Source organism: Echeneis naucrates, chromosome 10, assembly GCF_900963305.1.
Source record: "Echeneis naucrates chromosome 10, fEcheNa1.1, whole genome shotgun sequence".
NCBI classification, from domain to species: domain Eukaryota; kingdom Metazoa; phylum Chordata; class Actinopteri; order Carangiformes; family Echeneidae; genus Echeneis; species Echeneis naucrates.
This window is the reverse complement of record NC_042520.1, coordinates 17,209,642-17,229,496: the sequence shown is the minus strand read 5'-3', so window position 1 is coordinate 17,229,496 and position 19,855 is coordinate 17,209,642. Positions and strand designations below refer to the sequence as shown.

Here is a 19,855-nt window from a genome sequence, read left to right as displayed (position 1 = left end):
CTGGCCAGACAAATGGCCCAGCAGCAATAAGTGTATAATGTACTTGTGTTCATTTGTGAGAATGGTCATATGGCACAAAGACAAGGCATGATGTGTTAGATGAGGTGTAGCAGCAATGCACGTTTGTTGTAGCCTGGTCAACCGCTGATTTTAGCAGCATCGCCCTTCAGTCGAGGAGAAGTCAAATTAAATTGCTTTTGACAAAGCTCTCTACGCTATTACAACAGTGTAAACCATATACGATATCATAAAAACACACCATGCTACAAAGAGCACTTCGTCCTTCCAAAATGACATGTAAATGTGAGAGTGAAAGAGAGCGGGAATGTCCAGAAACAATATCAAATGTTTGTAGCAGTCGGAAGTGTTTGTGTCCTCCTCAGTCCCATCGATGCAAAGACACGTTCTCCCAGCCATTGCAAAGCATCTAGGTAGTACAAGGTCAGCAGTGGAGGTGAAGATATTGCACACGCAGACTAACGTCAACAGCTCCATTGAAATGGCACAGCGCAGGCGTCACATTGAAGATTAAAGTTTGTTTTGTTTTTCCACATAAATGAACACTAAAAAATTCCAAAAACACGCCCTCTTGACGGCTTCCTTATTGCAGCACATTTCCCTTTTATGTTTTTCCGGTTTTCGCGATTTCAAACATTAACTCATAAAAAAAAAAAAAAAAAAAAAAAAAAAAAAAGTCGTGAGTCTCTGTTTGTAGTCTGTAACGAGCGTTTTGGCAGTAAGTAAAGTTTCGAATGAGTCGGGCGCTTTGACAGCCAGGAGAACAGATGGGTCAAACTGGACAGCCATGATTGTTGAGGTCCTTAAGAGTCTGGTGCTCTTCCTTTGCCCCACCCTGCCTTTTCCTCGCCGCCAGCACAGTCATGTGATGATCACATGCCAGAGGCACCCAGTCCCATGCTGGCGGTGTGGCTCATACAGGGCAGTGTCTGAACGGTCTTGGGGAAGTCATGTGTGAGGATTCGTCCATTCTCTCCTCCGCTCCCATTGCCACTCATTCTGGTCAGGGTGGAGCAGCGCATGGCGTCATTGATGGATTGCTGCGGAAACAAACAGAACTCAGTTAGTCTGCATACCAAATTTCTTTATCTTCCACTCTAAGTATATCCTTATCACAACAGCGAAAGCTTAATGGGCTTAAAAAGGTCTTTCATTTACAGAAGGATAGACATATCTCTGCAGTGACCTTATGCATTTTCACTGGTCTTTATTATATAAATATGTGCATAACCAACTGCTGATGTCGCTATCTGAATGTGGTGCTTGTGGGAAGCAGAATATGTGTTAGGAGTCATAGCGGTACAAGTTTTCACCCTCTTTGTGTAAGCCTGAGTGATATATGCAGGTGGTGAACTGTGGTGCCGCCTGATGTGCATCAATGTCCTAATTTCCAACAGGAGGAGCAGAGCAAGGTGTGGGCAGTAAGAGGGAAGTTGAGGCTTCACTCGTTGGTTTAATAGCTCCATTCTCCAGCCTGGCACAATGAAAGCCACTGGGCTTGAAAACTGACCTAATGATGTGTGATGCATGTGTGTGTGAGCCACACACATGTGGCTCTTTGGTGTTTGCCTGCCTCCTCTAATCTATAACTGATTAAACTGGGCAAAGCAGGGGCAACCTGGAGCAACTGGTGAGTGCTACATGGGGACTGGAGAATTACACCGCCCTCTAATTGGAACAGCATTGTTGTTTCTTTCAAGCCAAACAGCATAAAGGCACCGCTGGACTAATAGGCTCCTCGCCAATCTCATCAGCATACTGATCAGATGTCTCTTCGTGAGCTGATTAAAACATAAGAGATTCGTGTCCAAGTTCACTGTTTGTCTTGGCCATTACTTGGTTTGTTCTTTTCTTTTGCTGTTTACATGAAGAGTATATCAATTTGGCCCAAGGAGCTTTGATGCTGGAATAATGAATCAAGGATTGTTTTTGGGAAATTGATCCCTGAGGCAGACGACTAACGGCTAACATACACTGGCTGTTGGAGGAGACCTCACATCCCTAAATACAGTATAAAGCAACAAGTGCTCACTTTCAGACCTCTGAACATACAAGTTAGTTGGGTTAGACCTTTTCTGCGTTAAAACAGTGATGGAAAACATGTGAGCCGCACGAGGCCTGCCTTATGGTATACATATAAAGGATGTTCACCACAATGGGCCCTGCATTTGCGAGACAGTCAGCAAAAAGAGAAGAGGGAGCAAGGGGAGAGATTTGCTTAGAGCGACAGAGGTAGATAGATGTACCACTGTGATTCAAATTGCCTTTACACCTGTGCTATGGGGCAAATTTCTGCACTTGGGAAGAGATTATTGTAATGAGTGCTAATAAAAAAACAACAACAAAAAAAATTCTGTATACTGGGAAAAAAAAAAAGAGATGTGTACTACAGATTCTAAAGTCTACCTTGTCCAACGGAAGAAGTGATTGCACATTGAGATATGGACCAAGGTAAGTGTCTTCTGGAGAAATCAAAAGATACATTTAAAGGTGGACTAAAGGAGAATATAATGTGGTGACAACCCTGTGATGCTAACACAGGGAAAACTGATAGAAAGCAAGGAACATAAACAATGAGGCATAAGGGCAATTTAAAATCAAGTGATTCGACAACACTGCAGGAGATCAGTGACGTAAAGACTTAGCGAGGGAGCGGCAGAGGTAGAGAGAAGTACAGGAGAGCGTTTGCACTGCGGTGGAAGCCTTGAGAGGCCCTACTGTGATCACGGTTAGATGGGCGGACGGGTGTGAGGAGGCGGATGTCATCATCATCATCATTATCATCATCATCATCATGGCTTGATCACAGCGTTTCCTACCCCGTGGCTGTGCTCTGCCCTTATATCTTAACAGTGTTGTTGGCGTACAGGCCGTAGCTCTGCAGCTCTGTGTAGGGGGCGCTAGCACCACTGTCTAAGGCTGAGCAGTGAAAGGCCTGAGCGGCTGAGACGGCAGCGGCTCGCGCTGTGGACACCTTCATTCGGCGCGACTCGGTCCTGGACTTGTAGCAGAACTCCACCAGCGCCACCAGCATGGCCAGGCCTAGGCCGCCAATCAGGATGTAGAACACTCCCGCCACATTGCTGAGGCTCAGAGCGCTCGTCTTGTCCTGAAGGGAAGACAGGGAGGAAGAAGAGGCAGAGACGAGTGTTGGGACGCAGCAGTGAAGTGGAGCATGACCAAAGACTCTACAGATATACACAACACACACACACTTTCAACAGACATTAGTCTCATAAACAGCAAGGACAAGTGTATTATAGCAAAATAACAAACATATACTTGCACAGACCCACACATCATAAAAAACCAAACACACAGCCTACGTGTCCAAGACAACACTTACAGACAAAGCAGTAACAATAAAACACATTTCAGAGGTTTGTCTCACAAAGCAGGATTCAATACGTTTAGATAATATCTGTCTTGATTTCACAGAACTAGTTAAGTGTTGGTTGAAGCTTCAGGCAACAGAGAAAAAATTCTTTAAATAATCCAAAAGTGAGAGAAGAGAGAAAATGTAGTGCAAATCATGTTAAAACGACAGGCAGGGAGTAACTCTATAGAAACTGGTAAAATGAATATTTATCAGAACAGAAATCTTTGTGATCCAGTCAGTGTTACTATGGCTTTCAGAAAAAAACTAACATTGGTGGACTTCAAATTTTAGTTGGTTGGTGGTTAAAGGAATCTTAGAGATATGTCAAGTCAGGCTGAAGAACACTGAAACCTGTCAGAGGGCTCAGTAGTTTTAGGATGGAACGGCCTGATATCCTACTGCAGGACACAGTTTTTCATTTATGATGGACACCGGGGATGCTCACTCAACTTTTAGCCCATTTTTCAACAAGCAAGGTGGTCATAAGTAATTAGTAGAACAGCTTGTTTAGAAACCACAGCAGGAGTGAATAGAGCATAGTGCTACATATTAAGTGCACTGGGTTTCTTTCAGGGAGTGGTTTGGAGTCAGACTCATTCAGATTCTCCGCATAGTATGTGAGGCAATGTCAGGATGACACTGTCATATAAATAATAAGTATTCTGACTGAGCCCTAATGACGAAAAGTAATCAGCCTTTTTAATTTAAAAAGGAAGAAAGTCTGCATACTGGAAATTAGCTCCCAGTGATTTATTCAAGCCACATTATCGTTGCAGGCCTTCATTAAATCATTTTGAATTTAACAAAGCATGCTCCCCCACTGAACCTCTCCACACCAACAGAAGCCACATAAATGAAACAATTCCTCTTCTTTTTTATTGATTTTCCTTCTCAAGAAAAAAAGGCAAACCTATTTATGTTTCTTTGAAGCGCCACACCTTGAAAGTGCACAGTGCTGAAGCTACCTTTCTGGGACTAGATGTCCAGAATCATAGACTAGATTGGATTAGTAAACCCAGATAGTAAATTAGAGAGAGCTTTGCTGTAATGAACTTGCTTCATGAGACAGGCCCCAGACATTTTAAACTGATCCTTATCTAGACTTCTCTTGACAAGTTCATACTTTTCCAGTTATTCTACACAATGTCTTTATCTAGTCAAAACACTAAAACAGATGAAAATACTTTATATAAATAACATTTCATGAAGTGACTGGTAGGTACAGGTCAAATGTATAAACACTCCACAACGCATGCATTCATGCAGCAACAGTACAAAAGCCTTTTAATCTAATTTGATATTGCTTCATATATTATAGGTCATAATTCTCTATTGCAATAACACCTACACATAAGCATGCATTTTTATAGTCCATAAATAAATGAAATGATTAAGATTAAGGCTTAAATCCGTCAATCTAATTTCATTTGTGGAACAATGAGGACTAACAGAGATGATACTTCATGGAAATCCACTGGGGGAATGCTTTTCTGTCATTCACCACTGTGTCAGCCACCACTTTTATTTTTCCTTTCATTGAATTAAATTTTAACTAATGGCCAAATTTTCATTTGAATATATTTAGTCTATCTTGGGGTCACAAATTATTGCGATAAGCCCCTGGCAGCATTATAATATTATGTAAAAAAAACAACAACCAAAAAGCACAAAACAACTATGTGCTATGTAGAACTGAGAGTCTGGAGTCTCACAATCAATTTATGTTTATCACCGTGAGCTGTATTGACAGGTGAGCCTAGTGGTTAAACCTTCTGTGTGTATGTACTCGAACTTTCTACGTAAAAATCCAAAAGATATGAATGAGGTATCTTTTCCCTTCACACAGCGAATAAATGAGTGGGGAGTTAGAGCCGTTCTGAGGAGTGTGGGAGGTTTTAAGCTGAGGAGCAAATTGATGCAAAATAGAGCATTACATTTTGAAAGAAAAGCTTATTCACTTGGTTGCAGACTGGTGGAGGAGAAGACTGTTACCATTCCCACCCCTGCAGAGTGAATATGAAACTAAAGCCGGCTGCCAATTAGCTTACCTTTGGCTAATGTTCCCACCATGCATAAAATCTAATAGTTTTAACATTACATTAACAGGCTTTGTGTGCTGATTTATTTGTTACTTAGTTGCTGTTGTTGTTTTTGCCCATATTCAATAAATCAAATGAGCTAAAATGGGATTGCTGATGCTGCACTGATGATTTCGTTAATTATGACAAGCTAAGCTAACTAGCTGTAGCTGCATGGTTAGGATGCACATGTTCTTTCATTTAATTCTGGAAGAAGGCAACCAAGCATGATTTCAAATAAGATTTCTTTAAGCCAAGTCAAGTTCCCAATCGAAAATGTAAAATTTGCTGGGTTTACAGACTTTTTAATGTTAATATAAATAATAGCATATATTCATATACTATTGCTTTATGCTCCACAGAGACAGAGCCCAGCATAGCACATAGTTTGACCACACTTCATTAAATTGTGAAAATATGAGTTCGGAAGGAAGCACATATAAAAAGAAAGAGCAAATCTTTTCTATCTGAGAAAAACTATTTCTTGTGTGACCTGGGGGTTGATCTTGATTTTATAGAGTTTATATCAATACATGAAGGTTGGCGTACAATTAAAATAAGAGTGAGAATTCAGATACAAAAAAGTCCAACGTTATCTGTCTCATTCATGTCCTCTTTCTTTTTCTTATTTTTTCCACTCTGGGTAGAAGATCTATTCTAGCAAATTGCTTTTGCAGTGATTTGTTTTTAATCTAGAATGAACTCAAGGTTATCAGGGAGTTGATCTGTGAGTTTGCGTCTGTGTGCTGGGCAATCCAGTTCAAGAGGATTTAGCCTGCCGACGTGGCAACTGCATTCACAGAATACTGGCCCGAGTATAAGACCACGTTTTGCTCTGAAATTAACACACCAAAAGTTTTTCTATATTCACAAAAGCAGATTTTGGTTTCAATACTGAGGGCTCCGGTTGAATATCTCTAACTGATTGGCCACAGAAATGTCCAATAACCTTAGCCTAAAGCAGAGTTTTAAAACTTTTGGTAGAAAACAAACAAACAAACAAACAAAGGAAAAAAAAAAAAAAAAATACACTTGTAGGTCTTTTCCTCTCCTGGCCTTACTTTGGTACACCCTGATGCCTTTGGTGGCTAATGGCCATTAAAGTTAGCACAACTGTTACACAGCTGTGTAACTGGCATCGGTGAGTCAGTTTGACGCCTTCAGCACCATTACACTGATCTAGTATTTACGACAGTCTTTTAAATGACATTGTCTGCTGTTCAACAAATGACATTGGCCAAGTTACATGGTAATGAATTGCCCTGCAACTTAAGTGGTACCATTTTTTTGAATGACTAGCACTAATAGAGCGTGTGACACCATGAGAGGTGTGGATCAAGTTAAGAGCAGAAGCATTACACAATGTAGCATAATATTAGTGGCCTATTACTCACAGAAAGAGTGATAGTAGTAACTATAATGGTGACAGTCAAAGAAGCATTGACAACAGCAGGAGGGGTTTGTTTTGATCCAATGTCATTATTACAGTTCAAAATGTTTCTCTGTGACTTGTTTCAGTACAGTGATATCCTGAATTTTTGGATTTATTTATGAAACTCGTGAATTTCAGTTCATTACTCTGTTAATGACAAGCCACATTTTTTGTTTAATGTGTATCTAGCTTCTCTGTTACACTTAATATCTCTCATCTAAAAAAAAAACAACAAAAAACAAAAAAAAACAAAAAAACAACAAAAAAAAAAAACAAACTAACAACAAAAACAAAGTCAAAATTTGAAAATCTGTTGCAAAACGCAGGGTCGTCTTATGTTCGGACCAGTGCGGCAGTACTGCCAGAGGCATTGCTCAGTGTAAAAGAGTCTGAGGGCTGGACGTGGGGCTGGACTAGGATCAAGGCAGGGTTGTGCTGGGAGGTGCTGTGAGGTGACAGGTTTGGGTGGGAGACTAACCTTTCTTCCGGAGTCCTTGCTGCCACACTCCCCTTTATCGTACCACCATTTGTTTTTCAGTTTGTCTAAGACGGCTTGCTCATTGAGTTTCAACACCGCTAGGTTTACTGGAATTCTTCCAACCATAAGGAAATAACATAAATAACATATTATACCATGTTATTTTATGTTATTAATTTCAGAAACACACAGCAGCAAATACATACACACATTAATACTTGAGCTGGCTTATCGATCATAAAAACAGAAAAACTCGTCACACATGCCACACACACACGTACCAATATAAAACATAAAAATCATTAGAAACATCAGAGTCAAAGTGATATGCATTAATACTCCATCTAGCTTTGATGACTTGCTCCCTAGGGCAGTAGATGTGTATTACTATATCACTTTGGGTAACCGGCACACTGCTTACCCTCATTTATACAACACAGATGGCTCAACTCTATCTTTAGCTTTAAGAAGGGGTGTAAATGGCCACATTTGATATCCACACATGAGAATAATCCATATCCACTTAATGGATGTGTGTGGTTTGAAAATATCATTGAGCTCGAGGGATCCAGCTGGTTTAATTACTAGACATTGATCTGTTTTAAATTATCTTACAAAATCACCCCCTCTGCGGTTTTCATGTCATATAATCCCCCCTTTGGAATTCTTCCTTCACTCTTCCCCATAACACAGAAAGACAAAGTGTTGCGTGAGGAGAAATGCAGTGTGGCCCTGCCGGTTACCCACTTCCCCAGAGGTCCCCCCCCACCTCCACCTCCAACTGGTGGTGGGTTACCCGCAGGGTTTTTCAAACTGGCTCTGACCTTGGAGTCCCCGCCCCCGCTGCCGCACTCTCCCTTGTCGTACCACCACTTGTTTTTCAATTTGTCCAAGAGGCCCTGCTCGTTCAGTTTTAACACTGCCAGGTTTACTGGGTTTCTTGAAAATAATATAAAATGATAGCAATTAGGAGACACTCTATGGGACAGATATAAAAAGATTTGTCGCATGGTGGTGGTGATTATGAAAACATCGACTTTCTATTTGAGACTCTCCTGCAAATAACTACTGAAATGAAGCAGGAGTACTGGCTTTCAATGCAAATGTTCAGTACATGTAAGTTGGGGCTTAGATGCTGAGCACCCATACTGTAGTAGAGTCAGGTTTTACCAAGCAGGGGCCTCAGAGGGAGACAGAGCAGACTATAAATGGAGATGACTTGGATACAGAGGACTGTCTACAGATGGCAATTTCCTTTCAGAGGCACCAGTATACAGATTGCTATGGAAACTAACCTATCAATATTCAACCCATACTGGCATCCGAGTGGTTAGAAACTCATGTTGATTCATTTATAATTATCAGCACTGATACAGACTGCGGCTTTAAGTAATATTACTGTCAGGTGCAGTTTAATTTATTGTTAACAGACTGAAAGGAAACTGTGACCAACTACAGACCCTAAACATATGAACTATCTCATCCAAAGCATCTCCTTGAAGGTTGCTCGTTCTCTCTGGTCAGTGTGTGTGAGTGTATTTCCTATAGCTGACTGGCTGAGAAGAAGGACTCGCTCCATCCATAGACCACAGAAAGGCAGAATTTGATATCGAATAGAAATTGCATTAAAGAAGTAACGATTAGCGCTTTTTCCAGATGGTGTATCCCGAAAAAAAAAAGAAAGAAAAAAAATCTGTGTCAGCTCCTCCGTCAGCAATAATTTAACAGTTAGGTTTGGTGACATTTTGCCTTTCTCACGAGTGAATGCAGAAGAGTCTTTATTCCCAACCTTGAGTGCACACAACAGCTGTAGGGAACACAGAGCTGGTAAAACCTTGGAATTCTTTCTCAGCCCAGTGGACTCAAACAGAAAGAAAGAAGTCAGAGAATGTGGACATGAATGGTCTGCAGACCTGCCGGTCATTAGGTTAGTTTGATCAGTTGGTTCAAGGCGAGCAGATGTCACGGAGGCTATGTCAGGTAGGATGAGGTAAATAGTCAGGCAGGCATGGTGGTGGCTGGACATCGTAGATGTAAAAAATGGAGCAAGAAACACAGAATATATACAAAACATTAACCAGACTGATCACTGTTGTTAAAGACAGCCCTGTAAATTGAAGAGTTAGTTGAGCTTTTGTGTTTCAACCAGGTCTGCACTGCAAAATATAGCACATAGAGCATATATATTTTTCAGGTATCTTAAGGAAAGTTTAGATTTGTGCTCCAAATATGGGATGAGTGAGGAGCCACATTACATATAATGTAATGTTTTTTTGTTTTTGTTTCGGTTATTTGCCGTGCAGTATGAATGTTAATCTACTGCTGCTCATCTCAGCGGTGAAAGAAGTTTTCATTTAATAAAGTAAATGTACTCATGCTACTCTAGAAAAATATTCCACAAGTTTATATTTCAAATAATATAGTTTATTATTATCACTGGACTGTCTTTATTTTTACATTCATGTCTACTCAGCTATTTTCAGTTGGTTGAGATATTTTTGTTTGGTCCAGTAAATTATTATTAATTAAGGCAAAATAAGCAAAGTTTTTCTGTCAATCAGAATTTGGAACTGATTATTTCAGATATATGTTGTGAATGAAAATATCTTGGAAAATGAATGGTAGCAACAACTAGAAGTGATGTAATACTATATTTTTTGTACATTTAAATACAATAAATGGACTTTGTTAATGTCCATTCCTGAACTGTAGCACCATGAATGGATTTTAATGTTCAGGTACTGAAAGTGATGGTGTTGATACTGTAGAGCTAATGTACTCTATCACTAGTTGTGATATTTTACAGTTTATTTACATAAGAATAATCCACGTGAATTTCATGCGGTGAGAAGTGGTGCCTGGTTGGTTTGAGCTGATGAATCTGACAGCATTTGGAGAGAGAAACTTCAGTGAAAATTCAGCAATATGAAGTGACGTACTCACAGCGCAATGCAGACGTAATTGAACTGAATGCTTTGGATTCACAGGACATCATTCACTCATGTCTGATTCTGCCAACATAACAATTTATGAACTTCTCCCTGAACAACATTAAAACATTTGAATCTTTCCCATTTCCATCCCTTAATTAAAAAAAATTCAATCATGAACATTTGCTATCTGTTAATGAAACTCAGTATCAGACATTTTTTAATCGGCAGAATGACAACCTGAGAGTAACATCACTCTGCTAATAATTAACACAAAGAGAGGGAGATAATGGGTGCCATCCTCGGCTATGCCACAATGAGTCCCATTGCTACAGCATAGGTTTAGGCCCCTCTGTCGACATGACTTGGGAACAGATTCAGTTCACCGCTTGTCTTACTATTCATACAGCACTTACTTGCTATGGAAAATCCAATTTTTCACAATTTTATAAGGAGGCCCTGAGTAAGGCTTGTCCGCCTGTTCTGACCTTTGGCTGTGAACCAAGGTGGGAACTGAGTGAATCCTCACAGAATTTGAAAGAAATCTCCCCATATGGCTCCTGTTATTAAAATGAATGGGGCCTATTAGAAAGATTAAAAGCCTCAGATGCCACCAGCTCCTCTGCTCTCTGTAGTTGCAGGAGAAATACAGTGTGAAGTTGGTTAGTATGGTAATGTGATGTGAAATGACAGCTGCTGCTCTTGGATATCATTGGCATATGCAGATAAAATATAAAATTATCATTCATCACATCGGTTATCACTTAAATATATAATATAGCAAATTCAACTCTGCTGACTTCACTTTCAAGTGCGAGCCCTGAAAGTGAGAAAGTAGCCATATGAGATACGGTCCGTGTTGCTGCAATCCTGCTTCAAGGGCCCTGCTAGTTTGTGAGAGGTGCATTTACATTTTGTATATGTGTGTGTGTTCAAGGGGATAATTGAGTTTTAATGTATACTGTATGAAAGTAGCCACCACAAATACCCAAACAGAAGAACGCAATTAGAGGCCAGCAGGGAAAAAAGCGTGGGACATATTTCATACAGTACTACTTTGCACTTGTGCTACTGCTCAAAAGTCAGCTATGGCAACAGGCTAGCTGCATAAAAATATATGTAAACAAACATGGCAATGGAAGTCATGAAAATGGGAACAATGAAGTTGTAAACATGTGTGATGTGTTTAAATATTTGAAGAAAAAAGTGTGATAAAGTATTTTAAAAGGAATGGCATACCTCTACAGCTGATTATGTATGAAGACCAAGATAACAACACTCACTTTTGATGTGAAACAACAACAAAAAAACAAAGGCAAAAACAGATGTAAAAAAGATGAATAAATAAATCAAAATGCATCAAACTAATCATACATGAAGCCAGGCTCATGTATGTGGTCATAGGTCATAAAAACTGAGTTCTGTGGAGAAATGGACCAGTGACAGACGATGCTCATGCATGAATTCCAGTAAAAGCCCTTGAAGGCTTTTATTCAGCCACACTGCAATGCAGGTATTTACCTGAGAGGGGAGCCCTTGGGTGTTGCAATGCCATAACCTTTAGAGTCCAGGTTCCCTCCCACCTTCATGGTGTCGCAGGGCTTCCTCTGCTCGATGTATTCATTCATCGTGGACTCCAGCAGGTAGGCGTACTTGCCCTTGGATTTCCTGACTCTCATTACACCCTCATCTGTGGTCTTGACAAACACTGACGGGTCAGCCGCCTTCATGTAGGACCACATCTTCTCAAACACAGCAATCTTAGACCTCTGAGAGCCAGAATTGAGATAAGAGAAGGAGCAACAGAGAAAGAGAAATATTGACATATGTCTGAACTGTATAATAGAATATAACACATGACAATAACTGCTCTTACTTCATGTTTATAGCATTCAAATGGAAAAAGAGTGATATTTACTGTGAACCAGAAACATGAAACTCAGCGCATTTGTGACAGAGGTTAGAGTGTGAATAAAGGTTTTCTAACCCTGAAAAACTCTTTGGTGGAACCGGCGTCCAGCGTTCCATAGGCAATTTCAGTCTGCTTGGCCAAGTCCTCTGCACTCTCTATAGGAGATACCATCCTCTCCACTGTCAGGAAGGCAGCCAAGTTGGCAGTATAGGAGGAGATGATGATAAGGGTGAAGAACCACCACACGCCTCCGACAATACGGCCAGAGAGAGAGCTAAAAACAGGAAGACGGGATGTTCGGTTGGTCAAAAATAAACCATGTGTGTTTACACGATCATGCACACTTCATAGAATCTTTTCCCAGGTTATTTCTTCAGGGTATCAAACTGAATAAATCATATATTACCCTGACGGTTTGGAAAATTAATAGCATTGGTCTTTTTTTTAATTTTTTTTATTTCCGGACAAATTTTTGCACAATCATTAAAATCAGTCAAAAACCCTTTGAAGTGCACACCATCCGAATGACCTATAATGCATCACACTTCTCCAGCACTCACACACACTTCATTTCACCAGGCTTGGAGAGCTTAGTCCAATGTGCTGAGGAAAGATAACCAGCTCCAAAAAGGCCCTCTCAGCTTCCTGCCTGCAAATTAATCTCACTTCAAGAAAGTTGCCAATAATGTTTCATTCCACGCGCATTAATTGTTGGGGATTAATAAACAGAGGAGACACTTAGACACGGCTCTAATTGCACTTAAAGAAACAAAACAAACCAACAAACAACAAAAAAAAAAAAAAGAAGATTTTTTTCACAAAATCCCCTAAGTCTTTCCCCTGTGCATCTCTTCACCCCAAGACAAGCCAGCTAGAACAGCAACAGCAGAAATCATGTTGTGTTACATATCAGGCCCCCGACAAGCATGGAGGGACAGAGCAACGAGGCTTACGCAATGAAAATGACACAAATCTGAAACAAAAAAAAGGCTTTCATGATTCACCTTTATGCCGTCAAGCCAAATGGAGCATGAGCATGAGAGCAAGATTAAGTATGGTGGTTTGGGTGGGGGGTGATGAAAAATAATCATTTAAGATACTTTTCAGATGAAGGATGAATGATGAAAGAGCAGCTGGGATACAAGTGGAAAACAAACAGAGAATGGATGAAGAGCCTTTGAAAATCAGGCGTGAGACTGCAGAGCTGTCTGCAGGGTGTGTGTGTGTGTTCACTGATCACTGCTCAGAAGGATGTGGGGTAAGGTTAAGCTTTTGGCAGCGAAGTGAGCGGAGCAACATGTATTTCCAAATTCAAAATACCAAATACCTCTGTTAATATTAATTACTGCAGCAAAACCATCAACAAACAAGAGGTTGATTCTCCTGCGTCAGGAGAGACAATTTTAGCACTAGTTATAAAACCAAAAAAAGTCTGCTTATTTACGACTCAGACTGTGGACACTCAACAGGAAAAATGCATCTTGGGCTCATTTTTGTTTTCCTCAATATTTGTAATCATGTGTTATGAAATACAAAATACGATATATTTACATACCACACATTTGTTGACTAACTATACATGGACAAACAATGTTGATAAATCAATTTTGAAATCTAAAAGTGACATAAAGTCAAGGGCAACAAATCACCTGCCTAAATATTATTTAATGTTGTAACGTCCATCATGTTGCAGTTGAAGCTGGTAGTATTTTTGAAAACTTAGACGTGATGGTCACTGGTCTTATATCACAGTCAGTGAAGTGCACACAGAACAATTAGCTATTTTTTTTTTTGGTATTTGCTGCATGATAAAGCAGAATTTTTACATTTTCTAGTGAGTGGCTTATATTTTATCGCCTAGAACTGCAGCACTCCACATCAGCTAATAGCAAAGAGAAAAAAGGAGAGAGGGCGGGTTTAATGAATGTAATAGAGCAGCAGTGGTAAATGTTGAGAAAGCCCCTGCACCCTTACAGCACAGCAGTGATCTCTGTGGTTTAGATAGTGGAGTTATAACGCAACATGTTTTTAATATTGTACAATTCCCGAGAGGATTTCAAATTCAAGTCAAGCTTAGTGAAAGCCATCCATTACAACAGAAACAACTGAAGAAGATTTCACCAGGCTTGCTGTTTTCTTCCTACCACAACCTGACACCCTGGCCTTTAATTAATCACTTGTAAGCTGTCAAACTTTAAAATCATTCAATCTCTCTCTGCTGTCATTTCAGCACCATCAGGATTCTGTGACCCCTTCACCCCTTCACCATCTCAACTGTGGATATCCAGCCATCTCCAATTAAGTCATTGATCAGAGGTTTCCCTCACATTCAGATGTTCCTATGCTAAGGCTCCATTCTTCACTACCAGCACCAAAGTCTGTTCCTGCTGTAAATAATAATAAAAAAATTCTCCATGGTGAGATTTTGAAATTGATTGTCATTTAAGCCTAAAGGAATTTGGAAAACATCACTAAATCCCCTAAACTAAGTTTCAAAACTAAGAATCAACTCATGAAACAAAGAAGTTCCTCAGCTACAATATCAAGGAAACAATTATTCCTCCTGGCTTCCAGATGATATCGGCCAGAACTTTACCCTGAGTGGGTTTGAGGACAGAATCACTGTAAATAAAATGAGTATAAATGGTTGACTGTGTGATTATTTCTTTAGCTATTTCACAATAGTGATTACAATACTCAGTGAACTACACTGCTGTGTGAATGGAGTCTAATAACTGCAGAGCTCTGTTAAAAAGAGAACGATATGATAAACAAAGACTCACACTAAGACTGGAGGAAAAGTCTGTTCTGTTAAGCTGAAAGGGTGATACAAGAGAGAGCAAAATAGAGAGAAATGGCAGAGATGAAATGTAAACTGGATAGTTCCACCAGAGGCTGACAAACTTCTTTGTTTTGACTGCCGCTGGCCTCCAGAGATGGCAGTAAACAGCTGTCTAATCCCTCTCTTTCAGTTGCCCTTTTTTCTCCATTTTTCTCCTTCTCCTTTCTTTTTCCTTCCCCCTCCATCCACCCTGCGTCACCACTGCGCTCTGTGCCTGTCTCTTCGTGTGCTTGAGGGCTGACAGGGTTTGTTTTTTCAGCCAAGAAAACAATGGCCTACACCTCGGCACCGACACCGAGGCATTCAAGTATGCATGCACGCACACTAACACACACGATACAAGATACAAATATGCATGCACTTCTTTCCTGAGGACAAAGACAGTGTGTGTAACAACCAGGTCACCATTTGGTGTGTGACTGGGATGAAGAGTGAATGTGTGTGTGCTTTGGCTCTTCTGCAGTAGTCTTCCCTAGTTGAGCAGAACGAATGGCAAACACAGACCTGTTTGTCTCTGTTTGTTTCCTTTTGAACTTGCTTCCTTTGAGCCTCCTCTCTGCTCCTCATACATTACTGCACAGCAGCCAGCCTTGATGCTCCGTTGAAACATTAACTAAGCTGTCTTATTACAGTAAGGGAAATCGTCCAAGTAACACTGTAATTTCATAGTCTTGTTAAGCCAATGATTAATCAATTATTCATGCTGCCTCTTTTATTGCATTACTATTGAAAAGAACAGTAATGTGAGCAGAATGAGCACGAGCCAAACAGCTGCAATGTGTATAGAAATTCAGTACAACTGCACATGCATAGCATGAATGCCGAAACGATTCTTGATTTGTTCATCGTGATAGATATACGGAAGGATAAGTTATGTCACAGTCATAGCTGCCATTATACAAGGGTGGGACAAGTCTCATCGACTGTTCAAAATGATTCGTTGTCTCCCTCCATGTTGATAATCAGGACATCAATCCGTCCGCTGTTTGTTTCTCAGAGCGCTGTGTCAGTGCTTCATTACTAAATCTGACACGCACCCACACCGACCCACACACAGACACACACAGGTATACACAGTGCTGTTAATGATTGTTGCAGATACGGACACACAGTTACCAAGTAGCTGAATTAAGGCTCAAACTCTGTCATCACAAAATGTTCAGGACATTTTTTAACTTATTGAAAATCAAGATGGCCGCTCACTACAGTTCTATTAAACAAATTACCATGTTGTGGGGTTCTAGGGTCTTCTAGGGTTAAAAAGACCTAATGCTACTTGACCAAAGTATTAACGTGACTGGTACTGTAGCGTAGACTGTTCTGTTTTTAGGCTGACAGGCTCTTGGTTTGATACATTTCCTTTGAACAAAACAACATGGCCCAAGTAGGTTTATGTGAAAGAAGAAGTATGTCATTACTCTTAGCAGGGAGTTAACTTCTACTTGAGCTACAAGAAGAAACATTTTATCAAGAAAAAAAAATGGTTGAATTACCAATTTCATTAAGCTATGTATATTGCAGGTTTGAGTTCAATAGCATTTCTCTTGTATTATCCCAAAACCAAATTTGAACCCTTTAATTCCCCAATGGAATAGAAACATTCCCAATTCAAGTTACCATATAATTCTACTGTATATCTGTGTGAAGAAATAAATGAAGAAATAAAGTACTTAAAATGAGAAATTGAAAGAGACAAGCTAAGAAAGGATGGTCAAAACCTTCCCTGTGACATCATTAACATCTGTGACTCACTCAACACTTTGGGTTTCCTTGCTAACCCTGGTTCCCTGCATAGCATGAGCAATGCATGGAGTGCAGCCTGCCGTGAGTGATCAAACAAGAGCTGTGACAGGGAGGAGCTGCTGGTGCATCTGGAAACAGGTAGGTGGGAAAAAAAAACCCCACTGATTTGAAACAATGAGCTGAAAGAGACTACAACACTCCAGTGAATGCTCTCATTTATACATATTCAGCTGATAATACAAGTGCATGAAATACGGCAGATTTAATAAATGTAAGCATTGTTCTCACTTGGGATACTCAGATAGTGTGAATGTATTGCACTGTATATGGGCAACACATACTACCATTGTGATTATTGCACGTCTGTGACACCAACAAAGGTGTGTGTGTATGCGTTGTTATGTGGGAGAGCAAAATGAATTGGATCGTCACTCTGTCAGATCCAGATCTTTATCCTTTGTTATATGATCTCCACCCACAGCTCCCAGAGATTCTGCTATAGCACTAAACTCTCATTACAATTCCCCTGGCTGGCCTCCTCTATTCGATATGGTAATTAGCAATGACTAATGACTTTAGCAAGTGTAAAAAATGAGCCAGTAATGGCCACATTACAATGGATTAGGAATTACAGAGGTTTAAATGAGAAAGAAAATGGTCTCTAATTATGGTGTGATTCTAAGACAAATCAGGGATGGAGAAGGACTTTTCTGCTACAATGCTTTTTTCCCCTTCTTTGCTTCCAAAAAATCAGCCAAACAGCTGTATGTTCTTAATGATTTGACACAACCACTCCCAATGTATCTGGTCGGACAAGACTTGTTCTGTGCCAATCAATTGAGAGGACAAAAGGAGACTGACAATGGCTGGAAAAGTGGAACCTGAAAACGAAAAGTATGAGGCACAGAGGCAGGAAAAGTCTCTTTGTCTTAATGTTGAATGCCCTTGATTACCTGCTCCTTTATCTGCTGTACTTACTACTTAGTGTATTTAATTTTTCCTGCCTATGATGCATTGAGTAGCCGTGGCTGTTGGAGTTTACATGTTCTCCCTGTGTATGTGTAGGTTTCCTCCCAGCGTCCAAAGACATCATGTTTGGGTTAACTGGTGACTCTAAACTGTCTGTAGGTCTGAGTGTGAGTGGTTGTTGGTCTCCGTCTGCGTGAGCTGGGATTGGCTGCAGCACCCCTGCGACCTGGAAACGGATAAGCGATTGAATATGAATGATTGAATGAATCCTGATGATGCATTGAAATTTCTCCTGCTGGGACTATTAAAGTATGTGTGTGCTCATGTGTGTCTATCTACTGCAGATACAGCAGCAGTACCGTATAATCTGCCAGTGTAATAACACAGTTAGTTAGTGAGTATCCGCTGACTAAATTGACCACTGCTGTGGTGAACTGCTGCTAACATCCTCAGCAGCCACAGTTCACTGGATGTGACAAGTATGAGTTATAAAGGAAAACACAAAAACACTAGCATAACACCAGGGCATTATTTATATCAACACCATGTCAGGCAACATCCACCTATCATCACAAGACCAGAGGAGAGAATGTGACACAAAGACTCCTGTACATTCAGCCAAACAAATACAGCTCTTAGTGACTAAATATATCTTTGCTTGCTGCTCCCATCAAGAGTTCTCCAGTTCCACTAGTCCACTGTTTTTCTCAAATACGACCAGGTGAAAGGCTGCTACATCAGCTACACAGTCCATATCGATAGTCATCTGTTCTGCTGCTGAGTTATATCACAGACATTTTGTTAATTTTATTAGAGTTTCTTCAGCTGCATATTAATGTTATAAATTTATAGTGTATTATTAATTATACCTTAAACCTCCTCAGCAAAAAGACAGTCAGTTAAACACATGCATAATAATGTGGACATGTAAAGGGTATTAACCAGAATAAAGTATTTATAAATTTGATTCCCGTTTAATGTAATTCTGCCTCCATATAGGTCATTGTGGAAGCTGAAAGCACATGCAAAAGGGCAATTTTTGTCCTCTGCTGTGGCTCCAAAACTGAGCAAAGCTGAGAGCAGACATGCCAAATTGGTTGGATGTGCAACACACAACGCTTTTAGTGCCACAGAAAACAAGTCACTTTTTGAAAATGCACCTATCTTACACTGACAGTGTGTTTCCGCTACTTATTGGTCTTAACACTGCTAAATGAGGCTCCAGGGGAGGAAAATGTGTTGTGTCCACTGTTGCTTTTATAGTGGAAGGTTTACTCCTGATTTGATTTGCTTGGGTTTTTGTTTTGATGCTCTCACGATTGTTAGATTGTACGTGTCTTCTGAGCACTTTCAGCTTCAATTCCAAGCTACTATGTAAGCTTCAAGCAAGGAGCACAAAATTATTACTGAAGCTTCCTCCTTCTCTCGCTCCAGCTAAAGGTCAATATCACCATGCCACTGAGTTGAAGAGAATATAATGATAGTGCTGCGACCAGCCTTCAGCAACCACACAAAATGCAGGTAATTATACTCATTCAAGTACACTATGGAGAATTTTACAAAAGTCATCTGATTAACAATGCTATGGGATTGTTCAATGCATTTTCATTTAATTAAGAAGTGACTGGGTTAAGTATGTGTTTTGCAACACACAACAGAGTGATGGAGCATAAACAAAGCACAACAAAGCTCCCTGCTAATCAGGAATCAATAGGTTTGAAGTACGACAGTCCAAATCTATGGTTGTACATGTGTTTGCTCAATGATATCATGGGTGCTGTCTTGGCCTCATGTAACCCGTGATAAGTCAGCGCTGGCGAGCTGTGAGAGTGCTCGCTATGCGCCCACACACATACGCACACCATCTAATTCACTCTGGAGAGAAAACAGGAATCCAAACATCAAGACTGTTCGCAAAAAAAAACAAAAAAACAAACAAACAAACAAAAAACATAATAAAAAATCCAATACCATCAGCACACACACGACCTGACTTACAGAGCGTTGTATGAAAACATGAAGGTGGCACACATGTGGTCTGAAGTGCAGTCTCACAGACCAGAGACACTTCATG

At 40.2% G+C, this 19,855-nt stretch overlaps 1 protein-coding gene across 8 annotated transcripts in view; it reads right to left on the bottom strand.

Annotated features, from left to right (window-relative positions):
• Positions 1–818: 818 nt before the first annotated feature.
• The window catches only part of gria1a (glutamate receptor, ionotropic, AMPA 1a), a 59,920-nt gene continuing 40,883 nt past the window's right edge, over positions 819–19,855 (bottom strand). For 3 of the 8 annotated variants that reach the window (XM_029513039.1, XM_029513034.1, XM_029513038.1), the window contains 5 exons: positions 12,303–12,501; positions 11,837–12,084; positions 8,210–8,324; positions 2,993–3,127; positions 819–1,076 (listed from right to left, as the gene is read on the bottom strand). In XM_029513039.1, coding sequence (XP_029368899.1) covers positions 891–1,076; positions 2,993–3,127; positions 8,210–8,324; positions 11,837–12,084; positions 12,303–12,501 — 883 coding nt within the window. In that variant the 3' untranslated portion in view covers positions 819–890. Of the gene's footprint in view, positions 1,077–2,857; positions 3,128–7,385; positions 7,501–8,209; positions 8,325–11,836; positions 12,085–12,302; positions 12,502–19,855 lie in introns of those variants that run through there. The other 5 variants (XM_029513036.1, XM_029513037.1, XM_029513031.1 and 2 more) reach the window with 4 other exon arrangements.